The sequence below is a fragment of the Osmerus eperlanus genome, chromosome 9 (genome assembly GCF_963692335.1).
Source record: "Osmerus eperlanus chromosome 9, fOsmEpe2.1, whole genome shotgun sequence".
Classification (NCBI taxonomy): domain Eukaryota; kingdom Metazoa; phylum Chordata; class Actinopteri; order Osmeriformes; family Osmeridae; genus Osmerus; species Osmerus eperlanus.
In genome coordinates, this window is record NC_085026.1 from 18,789,166 (window position 1) to 18,810,978 (window position 21,813).

At 44.3% G+C, this 21,813-nt stretch overlaps 4 protein-coding genes across 6 annotated transcripts; 1 reads left to right on the forward strand and 3 right to left on the reverse strand.

Annotated features, from left to right (window-relative positions):
* Positions 1–1,790: 1,790 nt before the first annotated feature.
* khdrbs1a (KH domain containing, RNA binding, signal transduction associated 1a) lies at positions 1,791–9,315 on the reverse strand. Of its 3 annotated transcripts, none has more exons than XR_009931352.1 (11): positions 8,969–9,315; positions 8,355–8,482; positions 8,065–8,181; positions 7,828–7,974; positions 7,576–7,703; positions 5,304–5,592; positions 5,143–5,219; positions 4,787–4,845; positions 4,489–4,627; positions 2,615–2,675; positions 1,791–2,336 (listed from the first exon to the last, which is right to left on the reverse strand). XR_009931352.1 is itself a non-coding variant. In XM_062469007.1 (9 exons), exons 1-9 carry the CDS (start codon positions 9,114–9,116, stop codon positions 4,527–4,529), a joined length of 1,194 nt encoding a protein of 397 aa, XP_062324991.1. In that variant the 5' UTR covers positions 9,117–9,315; the 3' UTR covers positions 3,591–4,526. The 3 variants fall into 3 exon arrangements, 1 of the variants encoding a protein (XP_062324991.1); XR_009931351.1 differs by having other exon boundaries at positions 4,465–4,627; XM_062469007.1 differs by lacking the exons at positions 1,791–2,336; positions 2,615–2,675 and having other exon boundaries at positions 3,591–4,627.
* A 423-nt stretch (positions 9,316–9,738) lies between these two features.
* LOC134026809 (CD276 antigen-like) lies at positions 9,739–13,874 on the forward strand. Its single transcript, XM_062469780.1, has 4 exons — positions 9,739–9,876; positions 12,126–12,479; positions 12,913–13,194; positions 13,427–13,874. The coding sequence occupies exons 1-4, from the start codon at positions 9,834–9,836 to the stop codon at positions 13,552–13,554; spliced, it is 807 nt and encodes a 268-aa protein (XP_062325764.1). The 5' UTR covers positions 9,739–9,833; the 3' UTR covers positions 13,555–13,874.
* A 228-nt stretch (positions 13,875–14,102) lies between these two features.
* Positions 14,103–18,470, reverse strand: zbtb8os (zinc finger and BTB domain containing 8 opposite strand). Its single transcript, XM_062469781.1, has 7 exons — positions 18,210–18,470; positions 17,948–17,972; positions 17,720–17,841; positions 17,443–17,525; positions 15,283–15,335; positions 14,625–14,661; positions 14,103–14,388 (listed from the first exon to the last, which is right to left on the reverse strand). The coding sequence occupies exons 1-7, from the start codon at positions 18,289–18,291 to the stop codon at positions 14,302–14,304; spliced, it is 489 nt and encodes a 162-aa protein (XP_062325765.1). The 5' UTR covers positions 18,292–18,470; the 3' UTR covers positions 14,103–14,301.
* An 866-nt stretch (positions 18,471–19,336) lies between these two features.
* On the reverse strand, positions 19,337–21,079 carry LOC134026255 (syncoilin-like). Its single transcript, XM_062468820.1, has 4 exons — positions 20,411–21,079; positions 19,782–20,192; positions 19,584–19,708; positions 19,337–19,490 (listed from the first exon to the last, which is right to left on the reverse strand). The coding sequence occupies exons 1-4, from the start codon at positions 20,921–20,923 to the stop codon at positions 19,445–19,447; spliced, it is 1,095 nt and encodes a 364-aa protein (XP_062324804.1). The 5' UTR covers positions 20,924–21,079; the 3' UTR covers positions 19,337–19,444.
* Positions 21,080–21,813: the final 734 nt, after the last annotated feature.

The window sequence follows — 21,813 nt, forward strand, 5'->3', positions numbered from 1 at the left end:
AACGGCTCTTAACAAAAACCAAAGCAACTAATCGTGTGCTATATTCTTGAAAAAATCTTCATTACCTGGTCATGCATTTACATCAATGCACATTGCACAATTGTCCTGAGGAAAGTTATTTGCAAGGCTAATAAAAATGTATGGAACTAGTGTCATGTGAATTTCTCAACAATGGGTAGCATGAGATGGCAAGTTGTAAAACTGATTTCTCCACAGCAGCGTGGAGTGTGACTTTCATTAAGCAGCGTACAGTGTGACTTTCATTAAGCAGCGTAGTGTGACTTTCATTAAGTATCTTACAGTGTGACTTTCATTAAGAAAGTCAAGAAAGTAATATAATGACTAAATGTTAATGTAAAATGACTAAATGTAAATGTAAGAAACGTACAGTGTGACTTTCATATAGCATGTACAGTGTGACTCATTAAGCAGCGTAGTGTGACTTTCATTAAGCATCGTACAATGTGGCTTTCATTAAGCATCGTACAGTGTGACTTTCATTAAGCATCGTACAGTGTCTCATTAAGCAGCGTACAGTGTGACTCATTAAGCAGCGTAGTGTGGCTTTCATTAAGCATCGTACAGTGTGACTCATTAAGCAGCGTACAGTGTGGCTTTCATTAAGCATCGTACAGTGTGACTCATTAAGCAGCGTACAGTGTGACTCATTAAGCATCGTACAGTGTGACTCATTAAGCAGCGTACAGTGTGACTCATTAAGCAGCGTACAGTGTGGCTTTGATTAAGCATCGTACAGTGTGGCTTTGATTAAGCAGCGTACAGTGTGGCTTTGATTAAGCAGCGTACAGTGTGGCTTTCATTAAGCATCGTACAGTGTAGCTTTGATTAAGCAGCGTGGTGTCTCTAGTGTGACTTTCATTAATTGCGAAATAATTATGAATAGCTGCTGAAATGATGAACCCACGTAATTAACTCGTTTGTTTACAGCTTGAGCAATATATAAGGGTAGTATCACAAAGGGGTTTTCTTAAGACAATACTGAAAAGGTAATAAATAGGCTACCGCTTGTTGTAAATAACAGACACTGGGGAACATGGCAGTCGTCCCGCTTGCACAATGTACAAGACCGCCAACTTATGGACATCGTCAAATCCTGTAAGTAAATTGTATTTAGAGCTGATCCATTTATGAATGGATCATGATCAAGCTCAGCAGAAGCCTGATAACGATCATTTATTTGAATCAGGCGTGCTGGATCAGGGAAACGTTTATAACGTACAGGACAGCGGCCCCTGAGGACCAGGATTTGACACCCCTGGTTTAGATAGTTTCTAAATGTGAGGACGCAACTTGGAGCCATCGCTGAGCTGCCATGAGCAAGTGAACAGTGATGAAATTCCCTCCTTGTGAGGAAGTAGATGGTTTGCCTACTCAGCAGCCTGTCTGTCTTCAACCCCATAGTGACGTAGTCCTGGCAGACCGGCCCCTCGTCCTCCCTGAGCTGACGGAGGGCAGCCTGGTTTCACATCAAAACTGGCCCGCATGAACAACTACCGACAGCGTGATGCTGCATGCTGTGACAACCATTGACATGTTGAGTAACAGGACGGTTTACAAATACATTGGACAAGGTCTTCAATACTACAAAACTTTATTAGCCAAGTTAGACACCATTTAATTCAGTACTATTAACAAAATCAGAAAGTTAAACAATAGGTTGCTATTAAAAATAAAGTATAAATGTTTGATGCCGTTTATGTCCTGCTTTGTCACAACTGGAAATTGCAGCTGAAAACTTGTACAGCATCCCCCCCAGTAAGACGCAGGTGACCCGGGCCTCTGGTCGACCTGTTCCCTGAGCGAGACGCAGGTGACCCGGGTCTCGGGTCGACCTGTTCTCTGAGCGAGACGCAGGTGACCCGGGCCTCTGGTCGACCTGTTCCCTGAGCGAGACGCAGGTGACCCGGACCTCTGGTCGACCTTTTCCCTGAGCGAGACGCAGGTGACCCGGGCCTCTGGTCAACCTGTTCCCTGAGCGAGCCACAGGTGACCCGGGCCTCTGGTCGACCTTTTCCCTGAACGAGCCACAGGTGACCCGGGCCTCTGGTCGACCTGTTCCTGTCACAGATGCCAGTTGGCCATCCTATGTTGTCTGCTATTTCTGTAGTAAAGTTCATTGTTGGGTTGGTTGGCCAACTGGCATCTGTGACATTCCCTGAGCGAGACATACAGGTGACCGAGTCATCCACCAGACAGAATCACACCCCATTCTGAAGGCTTTCTACCAGTTAGGGTTAAGGTCTACCAGCTCCGTTTGCCCCAAACACCAGTCTGCAGGCCACCAAGGCTTTGAGCTGTCTTTCTGTAATCACTACCTGTGGACATGGAGAAAAGAAAACACTGAGCACTCAAACTTTTCACCACCATGCAGTTGGCTATAAGGGGGGAATGAAAGAAATCCTGTTGTAAGAGATGACAGCCTTGCTTCTAAGTGCATGTTACCATAACCTCACTCAAAGTGAAGACAATTTGAACAGCTGTTACAGCCCTCTTCTGGTTCATCCGTCTAGGGGAGAGGCCTAACAACTTATACAGCCGTGTTAGAAATGTATAGTTAGCAGGTCCGTGACACCAACCTTCTACCACAACTTACCATGAGTTGAGTTGTGGCCAGTCCAGGTCTCCATGGCTGCAGGAGGCGCTCCCGTCACCACCTGAGGGCAGAAAGCAGGCCCTCTGAGCTGACACTCTGGAGGAGCATCTATGCTGCAATACATTCATGCAATTATCACTTAACACTACAAGGGTCATGCAACTCAAGCTGAAGTTGTTGGTTTTGTACAAGTAACTTTTGTAGAATTTTAATTTTAGCATAATTCTAAATGAATCAAAAGAAAAGAGTAATTGTAATTATGATATTCATAAGTGAAATGATTGGACCATTAATGTGCTCATTTGAGCATGAGTTGCATTACAACCACAAAAAAAAAAATTGTACAGCCATTTTGTTTGAGTTATCTTTTTCATAACATTTTGCACTTGTGAATTTTCCGATAACAGGTTTTTGGCTCGCAGTTCCCCTGATTTTGTGCATCAGACAATAAACATCTAACAAGTGAGGTTGGGGTTAGTTTTACCTTGTGGCGATCTTTAGGCTTTTAGCTTCCTCTCCTCTGCGATATTCTTTTATAAAAAAAACAGTCCGCATGACTTTGCATCAAAGCCAAGTTAGATCCCTGTAAGCTTGACTTGAAATACTGTTGAAAACCAGTCATTTCAAACGTCTTGAAATACATGGCTCCAGGAGCTAGTGGAAATGTGCTATATACCGACTAGTCAAATAAAACATGTCCAAGCAGTCGACTTTGTCATATAATTCTCAAGAGTCAAACAAGTATTTGTCGATACGTTACCTTGATTAAGAACGGTATCTTTATTTTTGAGGGTGACAGGTTTCTTCTAGATGTGTTTTGAATACAGAGTGGGATGAAGAGGAAGCCTCACTGGAGCAAACATCGTTTAGCTACAAACATACAGTATCCTAAAGCCTTTTAAATATGGTTGAGAATCTCAACTAACGTTTTTCAGAAATAAGAGCAATCTAATACCACAAAAGCAAAAATACCATCTTAGGTTTCACTAAAAAGACAAATTAGGCTTTATTGATACAACGCACTGCAGCAAAACATTTTTGGATATATATTTAGTATCCTATTTAGGCAAGAGAACACAAGCGTTATGCATTTTGGAGACGGCACAGATTTAAAGCAATATACAATATTGTGCTAAAGCCTATATACATAATATTGTGTTTGACATGTGTCTCTCCAGACCTGCCCCAAGGAGGACCCTGCTCTTGTTCTTTAGACAAACATACAGATCACTTCTGATCATACTTGTCAGCTCAATGAGAGATGGATCAAAATAAGACAAACGCAAAAGGTGTCTAGAGAATACGTTGAATTGAAATGATTTAGATGATATTAGGACAGGCTCCTCAGCAGTGTACAGGACTAGATTTCATGACTAAGCTAAATCCAAGAAACATGACTGGGGTTTGTTTTTTTCTACATCTTTTTGTTCAGTTCTCTTCCATCAAGTCTAATTCTAGTTGCAGACTAAACATTAACGCGGTGTTGAATGATTTTTAACCCATACACTAAATACTTTGGAAATACAGGTTAGAGTCTGTAATTGTTAAAGGAAATCAAGACTTAAAACTAGCTGAAATAACCTCAAAACGCGGACACCATTTAACGACAAAGTAAACGTTTTTTTTTCTTTCTTCCTCACCTTTCTTTATATAGTAAATTACATTAAATGTGAATTTAAAACTGTCTGCTTAAAAAAAGAAGCAAATATTGAATGTTAACATAAACAATGAATTTCAACGCCTTCACGCGCTCTCGACTAGACTAGGGGTCACTGAGACCCCTCCAACTCTACTGGTCCAGAAAAAAAAAGAGACCTGAAACATAAAAACTGGAAAGGGAGAAAAATTACTTTGAAGAGTTAAAAGTGGGTTACTATGGGAGTCAGTTGCCAGGTCCCCCTCGGGAGGAGGGTCAGTAGCGGTAAGGGTGCTCCCGATAGGCTCCTTTAGCCTGCCTGGGGGGCGGGGCCTTGCCCCCAGTGCTGGGCCAGGAGCCCTCCCAGTCATCCTGAGCTAAGACACAAACACACAATTCCATATTCAGGCAATGACTTGACTTAACTAGTAATTACTTGGTGGCTGAACTAGTAACTATATGTAACATTGTTTTCTTTACGTGAATCTGAGTAGAAGTGCAAATCATCCAAACAATCAAAGTGTTAGTGCTCCTACCGTACGGCTCACAAGTCTCCTGGGCTTCTCCATGTCCGTAGTCGTAGTACTCCGTGTCCCTGGACAAGAAGGAAGCCGTCAGCACACGCTCACAGCACACGCTCACAGCACACGCTCACAGCACAATGATCTCAGCACGTTATTTACATTTAGTCATTTAGCAGACGCTCTTATCCAGAGCGATTTACAGTAAGTACAGGGACATTCCCCCCGAGGCAAGTAGGGTGAAGTGCCTTGCCCAAGGACACAACGTCATTTTGCACAGCCGGGAATCGAACTGGCAACCTTCAGATTACTAGCCCGCTTCCCTAACCGCTCAGCCACCTGACTCCCGACGTTATGGGTTGTGTACTCACGCCTGAGGAGCCTGTTGGCTGTAATAAGCATCGTAAGACTCGTAAGAAGGCTCAGCGTACGCCTCTTCGTAAGCAGGCTGGGGACAAGACACACACACACAAAGTGAGTCTCAGGAGTACACACACACACACATAACTACTTGATATAAGATGGGACGTACATATTCTTCATAGGGTTCTGGTTTGGGCGGAGGGGGGTGCTGGTGGTGCTGCTGGGGCTGGTGGTGCTGCTGGTGGGCGTGGGCTGGAGGGGGCAGCATCCGGGGGGCCCCTGGTGTGGGGGGCCTGGAACGAGGAGCCGAGCCCCCTCGGGAGGACGATGAGGGGGGTCCCCCGCGCCCCGCAGGTGCTCCCCTAGCAGCCCCCCCTCTGGATGGGCCCCCTCGTAGCGCTCCTCCACGCTGGGCTCCTCCGCGAGGGGCCCCTCCACGAGGTGGCATCCCACGGCCCCTGAAGGAAGGACAGGAAGTCAGAGACCAGATACAGGAAGTCAGAGACCAGATACATGAAGCCAGAGACCAGATACAGGAAGTCAGAGACCACGCCCTCACCTGCATCACTGAGGTACAGGAAGTCAGAGACCACTCCCTCACCTGCATCACTGAGATACAGGAGGTCAGAGACCACGCCCTCACTTGCATCACTGTGAGATACAGGAGGTCAGAGACCACGCTCTCACCTGCATCACTGGGATACAGGAGGTCAGAGACACGCCCTCACCTGCATCACTGAGATACAGGAGGTCAGAGACCACACCTTCACCTGCATCACTGAGATACAGGAGGTCAGAGACCACGCCCTCACCTGCATCACTGAGATACAGGAAGTCAGAGACCACGCCCTCACCTGCATCACTGAGATACAGGAAGTCAGAGACCACGCCCTCACCTGCATCACTGAGATACAGGAAGTCAGAGACCACGCCCTCACCTGCATCACTGAGATACAGGAAGTCAGAGACCACGCCCTCACCTGCATCACTGAGATACAGGAGGTCAGAGACCACGCCCTCACCTGCATCACTGAGATACAGGAAGTCAGAGACCACGCCCTCACCTGCATCACTGAGATACAGGAAGTCAGAGACCACGCTCTCACCTGCATCACTGAGATACAGGAAGTCAGAGACCACGCTCTCACGTGCATCACTGAGATACAGGAAGTCAGAGACCACGCTCTCACCTGCATCACTGAGATACAGGAGGTCAGAGACCACGCTCTCACCTGCATCACTGAGATACAGGAAGTCAGAGACCACGCCCTCACCTGCATCACTGAGATACAGGAGGTCAGAGACCACGCTCTCACCTGCATCACTGAGATACAGGAGGTCAGAGACCACGCCCTCACCTGCATCACTGAGATACAGGAAGTCAGAGACCACGCCCTCACCTGCATCACTGAGATACAGGAAGTCAGAGACCACGCCCTCACCTGCATCACTGAGATACAGGAGGTCAGAGACCACGCCCTCACCTGCATCACTGAGATACAGGAGGTCAGAGACCACGCCCTCACCTGCATCACTGAGATACAGGAGGTCAGAGACCATGCCCTCACCTGCATCACTGAGATACAGGAAGTCAGAGACCACGCCCTCACCTGCATCACTGAGATACAGGAAGTCAGAGACCACGCCCTCACCTGCATCACTGAGATACAGGAAGTCAGAGACCACGCCCTCACCTGCATCACTGAGATACAGGAAGTCAGAGACCACGCCCTCACCTGCATCACTGAGATACAGGAAGTCAGAGACCACGCCCTCACCTGCATCACTGAGATACAGGAAGTCAGAGACCACGCCCTCACCTGCATCACTGAGATACAGGAAGTCAGAGACCACGCCCTCACCTGCATCACTGAGATACAGGAAGTCAGAGACCACGCCCTCACCTGCATCTGGATGGCCGCCCTGCTGAAGCGGTCAACATCTACTAGTCGGCATATGAAAGAAGTTGAGAGATGCACACTTTCTACAAGATCTATTGTAACTCGCTTAATTCTGAACCGATTTTCATGAAATTTGGTTTGATGTGAACATGGGAAATTGAACATGATACTGGTCACTTCATGGAATTAATGATGTTACTGGTTAAATGTATATATTCATTTTACAAAACAAATGTCATGGAAATTGGTTCAGAATTAAACAAAGTTACAGTAGATTGTGTAGAGAAGTGCGCATCTACACTGTTGGACAAAAACGCACCGCAACATACAGCAGCAGCCACTGAGGGATCTACCATGTATGATATTACTGATAGATGTCGTACACTTGTACTCAAGACAATACCAAGAGAAACCAATCCCTAAACTGCTACTTGGAAATACCTTCATTTAAACTAATCCTCCTTGCAGACAGAATCAAGTCACTAGAATCATCTGTCCTACCTGGTTCCTGTGTGGGGTCTACCTTGTCTGGGGGCCTACCTGGATCCAGCTGAGCTGTGTGGGGGCCCACCCCTGCCTCTGCTTGGGGCTCCTCGGCCCCTGCCTGATCCATCTTGAGCTCCATTCAGGTAGTTAGGGTCCATGAACTGTTCATGTTCCAAGGTCTCCTGCAGACAGGAACAGGGGCTTAGTCTGGAGAGAGTAGAGCTGGACTGTGTTTGGTGTGTGAAGGAGGCCTGAGGGTAGCAGTGGGAGCGAGGGTAGCAGTGGGAGCGAGGGTAGTATACATACAGGGATCAGGAACTTCTTGACCTCGTCCATGGCATGCGCCATGCGCACGTAGGCCTCAGGGATGGGAGCCATCACTTCAATGAACACGTGCAGCTCCATCCCCAGGTGAGCGTACTTGGCCTCCCCACCTTTACGAAGCTCCTCCTCCTACGAGACACCGCACAATTAGCAAAAAACTATTCTGCTTAAGTCACCAGACTGACATGGATAGCACTGATCCCAGGCCCCGACTCTTACCTTGGCCTTGTCCCTCATGGAGCCTTTGCCCAGCACGGAGATCTTAGCTCCAGTCTCCTCCTGAAGACGCTTGATGGTGTTGCCTTGGGGTCCCAGGATTTTACCTACAAAATTGAACTATGGGGAGAAAGTGGAAACGGTTTCAAAATCGAATTAATTAACTTTAGGTTTTAGGAATATTGCAGCATGTCACTACCATGCCTCCGACATAACTAGTCCTTGTCTCAGGAACATGACAGAGATGTATGGATTCGTAATGACTAGATCAGACAGTAAACCGCTCTACTAACCCGTGGGTACTGCTTGACAGGAATGAGCACCCGCTCCTTAACCTTGATATTCCTCGTCGTGAACAGGTCGAGGTATGTTTCTTTGTCTGCCTCTTTCTTGGTCTCTCCTTTCTGAATCCTTTCAATCTCTAGACAAGGGATAAGAAGTACATGTTAAGTCATACATTAACATGTAGCTATAAATAACTTAAATTATAGCAATAACAACGTGTAAGAATGTAAGGTTCGCTTAGCACACTTCGCGCCAGTGAACACGCGCTCACAGCCATCCCGCGGCCCTGCTGGTGAAGGAGCAGGCTAGCCCAACTCACCGGTATCCATATCACTCAAAAATGTAGCATCTTTACTACGCGAATTTTAATCTATAGTAGAAAGCTAGACAGGCATTGTTTTATAAGCCTGCTAGATGAACAAAAACACACTACATCGACATGGTTTGCTATCATTTTCAAGTGAGCAGCGCCGGGCTTGTTTTTTTTTACTAGCTAGCTCTACATGGTTAGCCTGCACATGGAATGTTTCAGTGACGTACTTAGCTGGTAAGCTAATATGAATGAGAGAATCTTGACTTCTAACGCTAGTAAAATAATTAAACGTAATAGTATTAACATTACCTGCAGATATGAGTTTCATCGCATGTGTGAACGACGAATCAAGGCTGTCTTTTTCGGCAAGAAGCTCTGGTAGATACTTGCTTTCATCAACTTTGCCTTTTTTAGCAACGACACCAGTCTCGGGTTTTATTTCTGACGGGCTCATCATGGTGTTCAGTTACAGGTAGCTAACGTACTTCGACTAACAACGCCTCCAGGTCAACCCTTTAGGGTGCAGAGTTTGCTAAACCTCGTCAGTAATGATGCTAAATGTGGCAGAAATGCTCAGTAAGATTCGTCCCTGACCAGCGCTTCTTGGACAAAGAGAAAAGGCCGCAGATTCTGTGGCTGTAACAGCGCATGAGCAGACATCTTCTTCGTTGAAGTGTTTGTTAAAAATTGCATTAACGCCGCCTAGCGGCCTAGACAACTTGAGTGCGGTTCATCTTCATCAAGCTAATTTACACTGCAGCACTATGGAGGATCACAACCAAATTGCCACATCCACGAACTTTAAAGTGATTAATACTACCGTATAAATATGTTATTTGTGTTCAATAGAGACAGAATTAAAGATTCAATGTAAAAGTGAAAATCGTTTCATTTGTTTAACACTCTTAAATAAAATGTATATTCACATGGCTTATTTGCTCCCTGATAATGATATTCCAACTGTCTGCTATTTGGCATTCAATTTAATGTTTTTATTTTATTATATAGGCCTAAAACAAAGTAATAGCCGACTTTGATGGGGCGACAAGAACCTGAATAGGGCACAGATAAAGCGCTTGCCTCGAAAAGTTCAATACCACTGGGCTAGAGCTAGAAGCTTAGAGCTAGATTTGTCCGATCATTATTTATTGGAGTTAAAACAGTGATACCAGAAATGCTGTTTCTAACTTTCTTTTGGACACTATCCAGTTGTACAGGTAAGACGTCGTAGACTATTGTTTTGAATTGATGCATTGCTTTGTTTGGAATTTTAACGATAATGTTCTGGAAACTTGATGACTGGCAAGATTTTATTAGGCTATGACTGTAAAGTTAGTTGTCTTGGGAACAAGTGAGAAACATCGTCAAGCGAACAAAAGAAGCGGCTTTTCAATTTTTTGCGGCTTTTTTTTAAGGAAAACGAATAGCTTAATGTTTTCACTCTTGCCAGCCAGTGAATCAGAAATATTTTATTTAAACTAATAATCGTAAAATTGTCTTTTTTGGACTGCTAAACATGACTGTAGGGCAGTAGGGTAGGCTAGGGTAGGCTAGCGTTATATGAGAATATATGAAAAACAGAAGATAATTAACCTAATTTTGATGGATCAACTTTTTGTGTAGCCCAAGTGACGATTTTGAGGAGGACTTGAACTGCATATGAGGGGGGGGGGGGGGCGAAGTAGCTAACAGACAGAAATACAATATAAAATGGATAGCATACTTTAATTCAGTATAGCTGGAAGGACCAATTTTTCAATCAATTTACATTCCGTTTGCTCATTCCATAAACGTCATTTTTAATCAGTCTGAAGCAACTACAATATTTTCTGTGTGAGACTACTACCTGGAAGTTGTAAGACACTTCACCCTACAGCACCTGGACTCCCCAGCATCCTATGCCAGGATCCTGTTTGTGGACTTCAGCTCTGCCTTCAATACCATCATCCCCGCCCTGCTTCAGGACAAGCTCTCCCAGCTGAACGTGCCTGATTCCACCTGCAGGTGGATCACAGACTTCCTGTCTGACAGGAAGCAGTGCGTTAAGCTGGGAACACAAGTCTCTGACTCCCGGTCCATCAGCACCGGATCACCTCAGGGCTGCGTCCTTTCTCCTCTGCTCTTCTCCCTGTACACCAACAGTTGCACCTCCAGTCATCCGTCCGTCAAACTCCTGAAGTTTGCGGACGACACCACCCTTATTGGGCTCATCTCTGGTGGAGACGAGTCTGATTATAGGTGGGAAGCGGCCAACCTGGTGACCTGGTGCAGCCAGAACAACTTAGAGCTCAATGCTCTTAAGACAGTGGAGATGGTTGTGGACTTCAGGAAGAACACAGCCCCACTCACCCCCATCACCCTGTGTGACTCCCCAGTCAACACTGTGGAGTCCTTCCGCTTCCTGGGCACCATCCTCTCCCAGGACCTCAAGTGGGAACTGAACACCAGCTCCCTCATCAAGAAAGCCCAACAGAGGATGTACTTCCTTCGGCAGCTGAAGAAGTTCAACCTGCCAAAGACAATGATGGTGCACTTCTACTCAGCCATCATTGAGTCCATCCTCACCTCCTCCATCACCGTCTGGTACGCTGCTGCCACTGCCAAGAAAAAGAGCAGGCTGCAGCGTATCATCCGCACTGCTGAGAAGGTGATTGGCTGCAATCTGCCTACCCTCGAGGACCTGCACACCTCGAGGACCCTGAGGCGAGCGAGGAAGATTGTGGCCGACTCCTCCCACCCTGGACACTCCCTGTTTCAGTCACTCCCCTCCGGCAGAAGGCTGCGGTCCATCAGGACCAATACCTCACGCCACAAAAACAGTTTCTTCCCTTCCGCTGTTGGCCTCTTCAACAAGGCCAAGGGACCACACTGACTCTAATGACTTCCTGCTTAAAACACACTGCTTTTTGCACTGCATTACAAAATTGTATCTTGTACATTTTTATTTTTTGTAATATTTGTATTTTTATATTGTAATTTACGGCAACTTATATTTTATTGTATATTTAATTCAATTCTAATCCCACTTAGTACTGCTAGTTTATGTACCCTTAGTATAGATAGTCCACATATTTACATTTTAGGCCCCTATATGTTTATTGTATGCACCTTCCTGCCAAAGCAAATTCCTTGTCTGTGCAAACTTTCATGGCGAATAAATCCCATTCTGATTCTGATTTGGTAAAAACAACTGGTTCTCTTATCATTGCCAAAAGCATATACATGAATTAAGTCTGTAAATAAGACTAAAATTCCAGTCTTCTACACTATTGTACTTGAAATAGTTATTCTCAAGTCTAGTAATGTGCAAAAGCTGGAACTGAGATGAATAATTTCTATTCATTCTGGGATTTTTACCCCACCCCTGTACATAGTTACTGGGCCAAGTTTAGGTGTCTGTGTGGTCCTAAACTTTTTTAGATCTTTTTTTCTGAACAAAACTGGTTCTGATGTTTTCTGTTTTCAGATAGTTTTGAAGTGACCACACCCTCCAGGCATGTGGTGGCAATTCGGGAGAGATCCGTGGTGCTGGGATGCAGCTTCTCCCCAGACCGCCTCTCTGGGCTGAAGAGCCTGGTCATCACATGGCAGAGGGCAGAAGACTCCAGGGTGGTTCACAGCTTCTACTATGGTGCAGACAAGCTGGACAAGCAGAGCCATCAGTACAGGAACAGGACGGTCCTGTTTGTGTCGGAGCTGGAAGCTGGGAACGCGTCCCTGATGATATCTGGAGTGAGACTGGGGGATGCTGGGCTCTACCTGTGCGCTGTGAGCACTTCGCAGGGAACACACAGCGCACAGGTCCAGGTGGATTATGCAGGTAAACCATCCAACACAAGGAGAGGCATTATATACTGAAGAGAGTTTGTGAGACTGGAGTTGTTGTATTTCAATTAAGTAGAAGCAGAATTAATAATGTGATTATGATTACACAAACTCCCACATTTCACTCCCATTGTTTGGGAGGACACTAATGTTCCATCCTTTTATATCCCATGTCTTAATATGTGAACATGCACTGGGAACTTGAACTTCCATGCACTGACTCGGCTCACTAGAAGTTGCAGGATAACAATGATGTTAATTAAGCTCATATGAAACAGAAGGGCACACTATGACAGTGATTGTTGGATCAACTTTTTTTGTTTAGGTCAAATTATTGCAGGACTACAATAGTTCAAAACTTTACCATAACCCTGTTTTTGTAAATATAACCATGATGATTTTCAGTGTTTGTGTTTTTATTTCACCAGCATTGTACTCCGAGCCTAGATTGAGTATCCAGGTGAACTGGACCGGCGTCAGTGTTGTGTATGAGACGGAAGGCTATCCAGAGGCACAAGTGCAGTGGGAGGATTCTGCAGGCCAGCAGCTTGTCCACCAGACACAGGTGTCTCCTCTGCGGGAGGGGCTTCTCTTTCTGAGGACACAGATTGTGCCACTGGACAACAGCAAAAACACATTCAACCTCACCTTCATTCTGAAGAACCAGCATGTCAAGCAAACCCTGGAACGAGTAGTAACCTTAAACCATGGTGAGTCATTGAGTATTAGCCTATATACAGTTTCTGTTTGAAACACTTTCTTTGTCCTCTATAGTGTTTGGTTACGGACCAAGGGCAGTAACAAAGCACAAAGAAGATGACAATGTTTAGTTACCATCTTCCAAGTAATGTTGGCTGGCTGGCCCTACTGCTGGAATGTTTCAAAACATTTAATTATGTTTTACAGCTAAAGCATTGTTTTTTCTTTCATTCTCTGTCCTAGCACCTTGCCCAGAAAGAGGAACACACCAGAAGGCAGTCATACCACTGTCTGTTGTATGTGCACTCCTTTGTGTGGTGGTCCTTGGAATGTGCATACAGAAGAAAAGAACTATTCGCAATCATACCTGACTGATCCTGTCAGGCCCTCTTCAACAAAGGTCCAGCAGCCAGACTACGGCTAACTGATGTTTAGCTCATGTTTCAAGAATAGAGATTAAATCAGTGAAAGGTGAAGTAATCCGAAACCTACACAGATGAAACTGACAAGGTGCATAACTGTAGACAAAGTGCCTTTTCCCATGACATAACCAAACCAAGGGAATGACTGAACAGTATGTTTACAGTATGTAATCAAACAAACACTGCACTAAAATGAGGAAATGGGTCAAATGCATTTGAATCAAATATGTGATGTATTTACATTTGATTAAAAAAAACAAAAAGCACGGCCTAGATTATTTACATAATAAATTAACTACCACCTGAAAATACCTTTCTTGAGAACATTTTGAAAATATTATGGGTACCAATATCCTGGATAGGTTTTACAATTGGTTGGTTTAGTGTTTCCATCTGACAAAAGATTACAGGGTTGGGAGTATAATGATCCCCTTTGGTCTTAACTTTCATAACCATTCCAGAAAACTTCACTGTGCACACAATTACTCTCCCAAACCTTTGTTTTCTTGGTGTTTATAGATGCCTCTTTGACAATAAAAATTAAGTTAGCTCAACTTCTGTAAAAATATGACCAACTGTTCATCACAAGTTCTCAATTCCCTCAGCTCTAACTTGTCAAGTTTCCACACACAACAACGTATTATGTTTCCACACACCCCCATGTCCTCGGGGCAGTTACTATCTGCAGAAATGTCCTCAGATGTCAATAATGGCAAAGATCTCTGCCTTTTCCTTATCATGGATCTGCATGGCTGAGTAAGTTATTGCTTTTACCTCAGTCCCCTGAAATGACACCAAATTTAGAAACACTGTCAAAACACATGAAACAGAATTATGACAAAAAGGATATTGCTATTGGTATGTATAGCTGTCTTTGAAAGGGGTGATGCATTAAGTAGTATGTGGGTGAACATTTGTTTTTGCATCAACTGCAATTATCACTAGGGTGGATAGAGTCAGTCTGTGAACGGATTTGTTTTCCAGTTGTGTACACACAGTTAGACATCTGCTAAGCTCACCTGAGGGTGTTTTAGCAGACTGAACTCTTCTCCCCACCTACAAGACAAAAACATCCATTAATACCTGAGTCACTGTGGTCAAAATACACATGAAAGGGAGTATACTTAAATATTGTCTATGATGTGGGAGCACTGGAAGCCCATTATTTAAGGTGGAGTGTTTTTATGTCATAGAATGTCACAAGAATGATGTGTAACCCTCCAAGAGGTTGGCCTACCCAATAATCAAGTGACTGTTTGAGTTGCTTAAAACAGTGTTACAGCAATTTTTGGTATTTGGTTTGTAATCACTTATACACGTTTGATTGATATATTTCCCCCTATGGGTACCTGGTGCAGCAATGTCTCTTTCCAGAAATCATGACCCGGTTAAGATAATCCACAGACTTAGTTGCAAGCAGTTTTAAATAGGAAATTTGCAAGAAAGAAAATTGTTCCTACATTAAACTGCTAACAACAAAGTCTAGAGATTATCTTTAGTAACCAGGTGATGATTTCTGGAAGGAGACATTGCTGTTGAGTGAAAAATATATGCTTTTTGGGGTGAACTGTCCCTTTAAGAGTGTGAGGATTCCTGGAATCATCTGTCTCTGGAGACGTGTTCCAACTCTTCCATGCGGTTACAACTAAACAGGGAAGTAACTTCAGATGGCCTTACCCAATGGACCGGATCCTGAACTGCATTCTATCAATGTGCAACACCTTCACCTCCTGTAAACATAAATCAGGATGGATGAGGTATGTTTTGCTAGCTTTATCATGAGTATAACATGCTGGAGAAGAACAATGGTCCCATTATTAACAAAAGTGATGGTAGAAGGGTTACATACATACTAATGTTATGTGCCAGTTGTACTCATGTTTAAAACAGTTTCATGTTTAAAACACAGTTTCATGTTTAACAGTATATGTGAATGTACAGTACCATTCAAAAGTTTGGACACATGGAAAATGTGACCAAACGTTTGACTGGTACTGTATATCTTTCTGTATATACACAGATAAGGAGGCTTGGTTCTGGTCTGAACCCCTTTGGCCACCTGCGCACCCTTTTGGACGAAACGTATCATGAAAGGGTCAGTTGTTTAGTTTACCCCCTGCTTTTCAGTTTGAAATTGTTTTGAATTGTCCTCTGTACACACAAGCCGTTATGAAAGTATTTTTCTGAAAAGTCTTTGGCACAGTTTAGCTTGCATTTGAATACATTCTTTCAAAAACGTTTGCAAGAGCCTCTTTTATTTAACTGCTGTTTACAGTGGCGGCCGGGACTTTGCAGAGGCCCCCGCAAAGTCGGAGCTCGAGGCCCCTCCCCTAAATCCACTCAAAATGTATCTCCATCCTATCTTATACATTGCTGTCTACCTTTAAATATAGCCTCTATATGTGAGAGAGAAATAAAAAAGTTTAAAAATAACAAAAGCACAACAGCAGCCTATTTGTGTGGCGTCCTGCGGAAACCCTTCGGATGTCGCGGCAGCTCATTGTTGGCTATAAGCCATAAAAGATCGAAAATCGTTTTCTGTCAAAATTGAGATTTTTGATGTTTTCTATAGTTAACACCCTAAACTTCATTGTAATGTACAAAAAGTATATATTTACTTATTAAAAACAGTTAATTTCAACGGTTTTTGGACATGTCAGCTAGCAAGATTTCCAAGCCATTTCAAATCAAATGCTTAGTTTGCCTGCTCTTTTGAGTGCTGCAGCATCTCCAAACAACTAAAAATAACTTGCTAAGAAGTTATTAATGTAGCTTATACTTAAACTGACATTTACATTCACAACGTGATTAAGAACAAAATGATTTTCTTTCCATATTCGCCACAGAATTAGAATGAAACGGAGTGGAATCTTTGAATGCAATTTTCTAGCTTATAACTTTTTGACACAGGTCAACTTTAAAACGATGTAACTTCAGTTGTGATAAAGATATCTGAGTGATATGAACAGAGTTGTATTCAGGAGAGTTTGTAGTTTCCAAATATGTATAATACCCAAAAGACCCAAATGTTCACGATGTGAAGGGTTTCTGCAGGCCGCCACACATTTGTCGTTGTTCAAAACCAAAGACAGCGCTTGGCTTCTGATAGTTCAGCACCAAGGATAGCATCGCCAAAATAACACACAATCAACGGAGGAAAGGAAAACATTTATTCTTGCCAATAAGTAGGCTAAGCAAGTATATTTATTGTTGGTTGCTGGTGAAGACGTGCTGCTGCTAGCTACCTGCGGCTGCGGTAGTGTTTCGTCTGTGGAGATGTCTTTAATATTCCTCTCTGGCTGGTCTAAATAAGTGTGTAATCTTCGTTTTGTTCGACCTTGTTCAGACAACAGTTTATTGCTGCGCTTTTGGGCACCGCATGCATATTTTCTTTTACTCATGTCTCTACCGTCATCTAGCAGAACGTAATGATTAGCATTTTTTAAATGTGCGCGTTCAATAGGCGTAATGGCGCAAAAGGCACGTAAGATGCGCAAAAGCCATGGATTTTGAGACTATTTAGCCCATGGAAGTGGATGAAGATCTGTTACGTTGCCTACATTACGGAATTCCTTTACCTGGCAGTTGAAACTTGGGGCTCTCAATGTGCGCCCTCAAAGTGTTTTCCTTGTTTTTATATATATATATATATTTTATATTGGCCATTAGTCTGTTTTTTGATATGAAGGGCTCGCGGGGGCTGCGGGGGGCTTCCCAGCCGCCACTGGCTGTTTAGCCTCAGTAGAGGGATGAGCGTTCAGGTTTACAACAAGGGAATCCCTATCTTGGCCACCAGAGGGGGCAACAACAACAGTGGTGCATGAAGAGAGCTCTTACTCTGGGAATGAAGAAGAGATCAGCACTGAACTTGAACAGCCAATCATCTAAAAAATGGAATAGAAGTGATTCCATATCATCACCTGTTAGAGAAGAGAGAGAGAGAGAGAGAGAGAGAGAGAGAGAGAGAGAGAGAGAGAGAGAGAGAGAGAGAGGTGGGCTTAAAGGTGGGCTGTAGTATTGGACATAACATGTCAAAGTGGTTCATTTGGATCCCCCATTCCCTCTATGATTGAGTATTTCTGTTGCCATGGACCAACAGAAACTGGTAGCTCACCTTCTGATTCTACTTCAACTGTATCAATGGGTTCCACCGTCTCTGTGTCTGTCATGTACCCAAACATGCCCATAGCACACTGCTCAAAAGCCTCCTCCAGAGACTCGCCCCATGAGTGGATTCTGGGGTGGGATAAAAAACAGCCTTCTGAAAACATAATCAGATAGAATACACAAAGTACATCTCAGACTAGACTTCAACCTTTGTTGTGATTCAGGATCTACTCACTGTACATCCGCGGTGTGGTCCAAATCTAAAGAAAAATCGCAATATTGACTCGTGGTTTGAGATCTTTACTTTTAGTTGGTTCTCTGTACAGGTTAAGTATACAAATGATGTAATCGGGAATGATGGCATTGCTGTCATATAAGATCAACATTTGTGTAGCACGTTATTAAACGCAGCGGAGAGTAACGGAATGATATGAGAGGACTATGTGACAGTAGGGTATAGCTACATACAACTCTAAAAGCTCTTGCTACAGACTCACATTCATACTTCTTGTTGATCGCCGGATATTTAGCCTTGATTTCTTTCTGAGACTCGGTTAGATCAAGTTCACGATCAGTCATGATCGATGTATTTACTTCTCACAAGATAGAAATGTGATTCAAATAAACGAAAGAATATTCTTAATCAACTTGCTGTTTCAACAACACGCAACAGGACCAGGAAGTATCGGGCGACCAATCACAGGCTGAAAACATCCACCCAACCAATTCCAAATCGGTTGTGCATGTGCACTTGAAATGTATAGGTCTAACAGGATTGGATATATATCCATATAGTATGCTCCATATAAATACTACTGAAGGTTCAATCAAGTAAGCGGTCACGGTTTAGGCTTGGTTCTAACAGCACGTATAAATGCACAAAGTGTAGTATCTATGAGTAAATTTCGTACATGAAGGTGGCATTTGCGCGACCTTTGCGCATCTATTGACGCATTTGGGTGATAAACCGGAGGAAAAATAAATACAACTATGATTATACTTTGCTACTTCACAAAAGCTTCGCCTGTATTTTATCTGAAGATGCAACTAAAATTGGTTAATTTATCTAAAGCAGCAATTCCCAACCTGTGGGCTGCGGCCACACGAGTGATCCGCGAGGATCGCCAAAGCAAGGAAAACAAAAGGTTTAAAAAATATTTTGGGAAAAAAGTAGGCCTACTAAAAAATGATAAACGTTTCGAAAGGTTTAAAAAATGTTATTTAAAAAAAGTAAAAAACAATCTATGGATCATTGATGAGTACTTGATGAGGACTCTACTATACTCTACTGTACTCTACTCTCTACTCTGTTAGATTTCTCTGTTCTCTCCCCTCTCCTCCTCTCTCCTTCCTCTCCTCTCCTTTCATTGTGTGTGAAAAAGAGTTTAAAAAAAAAAGAAAAAGATTTGAAATGTTGAAAAAACAACTTTTTGGCATGTGTGTCAACTTTTTACTTAGTAGGTACAAACGATAATCAAAACAGTACAGTACACCACACAGTTAAGTTTTTAAAGACTTTTTACATAGATTTGTCCTTTTCAATACCTTTTATTTTCTTGGGATAGATTATCTACCATGTTTGTCACTGTATTGTTTCACAACTATGTTGTCTTCTGATGTCCTCTGTTTTTATGTGTTCATAATAAAATATATTTGCAGGATTGTGGTATTTCCATTTGAGGATGAGCAGATAATGGTGATCATAGGCAAGGTCATCGTCCGTAGTGAAAAATCATGCATCCTGTTCTTCTGTGGTCTCACACACGTCACCACCGCGTCTGTAATGAAGGATGTAATATTATATCCCTGAATCCACCTCCACCACCACGCTCATGTTGACATGTGAGATGATAAACCACACAACACCCTACCTTTGAAAGTCCACCTCTCTTAAAAGGTCACTGGTCACTTTCTCCATGTTTGTTTTGGACTTTTTCAAAACCTCAAGCTCCAGTTTTAAATCTCTCACAGTGTCCTCCAATGTCTCCACAATCTCCTAATGTAATAGAATGAGTTAACACTACTGGTAATAAAACATGCTTGGTCCCCTCCAGTTTCACCTCCCCTACCTTCTGCTGTGCCACACTCTCCTCCCTCTCCCTCTTCCTCAGGACCATCCTCTCCTCCAGACACGCCCTCTGCAGCTGCAGCCTCCATGTCTCCTCTCTTAGCGGCCCCAGCCGGGCCTCCAGGTCCCCCCCCGCCTCCCTGGTCCTCCTCAAGGCCTCCTCCCCAGCCTGCCTCCTCCGCAGCAGAGCCAGCAGACGGGGCTCGTACCAGCCCTCCAGGGCCCGCATGCTGCCACTCAGGCGCCGCTGCAGGGCCAGCGAGGCCCTGCGGACGTGGCTCAGGTCGCTGGAGGCGCGGGGCCGGCTGGGCCTCCTGGCCTGGTCCCTCAGGAAGGTCAGCTGCTGTTGCTGGGCCTCCCGCAGCTGGACTGCCTCCTCCGCCAGGCTCTGGACCTGAGACTGGAGCTCCTCCTAGTGGCAGGACAGAGTTCCACAGCAGAGTTGACTGTCCTGTTGAACACTGTCTCTTCATGATCATTAACTGTGGATGGCAGATATCTAGCAAAACTAAATCAGGACATCTGGGGAACAAAGTAAATAAATACAAAACAAAAACACAGCATAAACAAAATTGTCTTTTAAGGTTTGATCTGTTTGATCATTCATTGCATTGTTGGACTCTGCCACACCTGTGTGAGCATGAACTCGGCCACATCATACTGCAGGGCAGCCAGAGTCACCTGACTCTGAATGCAGTCCCTGGTCGTGACAAACAGCCTCCTCTTCACCTGTGCCACCTGCTCCTGCAGTCCGGCGTGGCTGAGCTGCACCAGTGAGAGCAGCTGCTGCCCTCTGCCTCGCTCGGCCCTCAGGGCCTCCACAGCCTGCAGCCTCTGCTGCTGCAGGCGGAGACACTCCTGCACCAACATCTCCCTCTCCGCCTCCAGGAGGGAGACCGCCTCGATGCACTCCTCAAACAGTCGTCCCACACTGTCCAAACCCCCTGCTGCCCAAGCCCAGGCCTCCTCAGCCTGTCTCTCAGCTGACTGCACCATCTCTGTGATGGTCCCCTGGGTCAGGCTGACCCCATCGCTGACGGTGCTGCACACACAGTCTGTCCCAGCACCCTCCAGTCTCCCCTCTGGGTGAGTGTCCTCTGGGGAATCAACCTCTCTCCCTTTCCATGAACCCTCAGCAGACATGAGTGCTGGGACAGCACGTTCCACACTGACACACCAGGCAGACAGGAACCAGACTATTACATCATGACATGTCCAAGAACCAAAGGACAATACTTTATCTATGACTAACAGAAATCATATCAAGTTTAGCTTGGTCTTACACTACTACAGACTGCAAAAAAGTTAATGTTGAAAATATTTCTGTGCAATTCTGGGATATACATGGATATATATGGAGTCAGGTGGCTGAGCGGTGAGGGAATCGGGCTAGTAATCCGAAGGTTGCCAGTTCGATTCCCGGTCATGCAAACTGACGTTGTGTCCTTGGGCAAGGCACTTCAGCCTACTTGCCTCGGGGGAATGTCCCTGTACTTACTGTAAGTCGCTCTGGATAAGAGCGTCTGCTAAATGTAAATATATCAATACACAAAGGTGTTGCCATTATATTATATGAGATCATATAGCTACATATATGTTGACATAGTACATATTAAAGAAGTACTTTGGATAAGATGAACACTACATGCAAAAGTGTTTTAGTTTACACTGCAGCCCACAAACCTACCCCAACAGAAGAAGAAAAAAACCTTTTCTATCAATTTCTGTAAAAAAAAAAAATGTTAAACACACAAAACGAGCCGATCGTAATCCTGAGACTCCCCAATACAGCTGTGTTGTTATGTCTCCTGGAAAACAGTGCTTCTGTTAGTGTTTATTAATAACTGTGATGGAGTAAGGAAATACGATCTCCTAGCCATGTGGTGAACCATCTCACCCCCACATGGGGTAACTGGGACGCTGAAACGGTCTGGATGTTATAGCTGTACTCGCTGACGCAGGTCTGAACATGTCAGTGTACCAGAGAGGGGTTATATTTAGGCGTGTTATGGCCTGCAAGTCCATCTAACGTG

What these genes read in the sequence shown, in the direction of transcription:
- khdrbs1a (XM_062469007.1), bottom strand. Translation starts at nt 9,116, where the DNA reads ATGATGAGCCCGTCAGAAATAAAACCCGAGACTGGTGTCGTTGCTAAA. An exon ending in TCAAGAAGTTCCTGATCCCT is followed by an intron (nt 7,704 to 7,827) that starts GTATGTATACTA and finishes TCCTGTCTGCAG; the next exon opens with GAGACCTTGGAACATGAACA. An exon ending in CACAGCTCAGCTGGATCCAG is followed by an intron (nt 5,593 to 7,575) that starts GTAGGCCCCCAG and finishes TCCTTCCTTCAG; the next exon opens with GGGCCGTGGGATGCCACCTC.
- LOC134026809 (XM_062469780.1), top strand. Translation starts at nt 9,834, where the DNA reads ATGCTGTTTCTAACTTTCTTTTGGACACTATCCAGTTGTACAG. An exon ending in GACACTATCCAGTTGTACAG is followed by an intron (nt 9,877 to 12,125) that starts GTAAGACGTCGT and finishes TTCTGTTTTCAG; the next exon opens with ATAGTTTTGAAGTGACCACA. An exon ending in AGTAGTAACCTTAAACCATG is followed by an intron (nt 13,195 to 13,426) that starts GTGAGTCATTGA and finishes TCTCTGTCCTAG; the next exon opens with CACCTTGCCCAGAAAGAGGA.
- zbtb8os (XM_062469781.1), bottom strand. Translation starts at nt 18,291, where the DNA reads ATGACTGATCGTGAACTTGATCTAACCGAGTCTCAGAAAGAAATCAAG. An exon ending in ATCTCTTCTTCATTCCCAGA is followed by an intron (nt 15,336 to 17,442) that starts GTAAGAGCTCTC and finishes TTATGTTTACAG; the next exon opens with GAGGTGAAGGTGTTGCACAT. An exon ending in GTCTGCTAAAACACCCTCAG is followed by an intron (nt 14,389 to 14,624) that starts GTGAGCTTAGCA and finishes GTGTCATTTCAG; the next exon opens with GGGACTGAGGTAAAAGCAAT.
- LOC134026255 (XM_062468820.1), bottom strand. Translation starts at nt 20,923, where the DNA reads ATGTCTGCTGAGGGTTCATGGAAAGGGAGAGAGGTTGATTCCCCAGAG. An exon ending in CCGAGTTCATGCTCACACAG is followed by an intron (nt 20,193 to 20,410) that starts GTGTGGCAGAGT and finishes TCCTGCCACTAG; the next exon opens with GAGGAGCTCCAGTCTCAGGT. An exon ending in AGAGAGGTGGACTTTCAAAG is followed by an intron (nt 19,491 to 19,583) that starts GTAGGGTGTTGT and finishes CCTTCATTACAG; the next exon opens with ACGCGGTGGTGACGTGTGTG.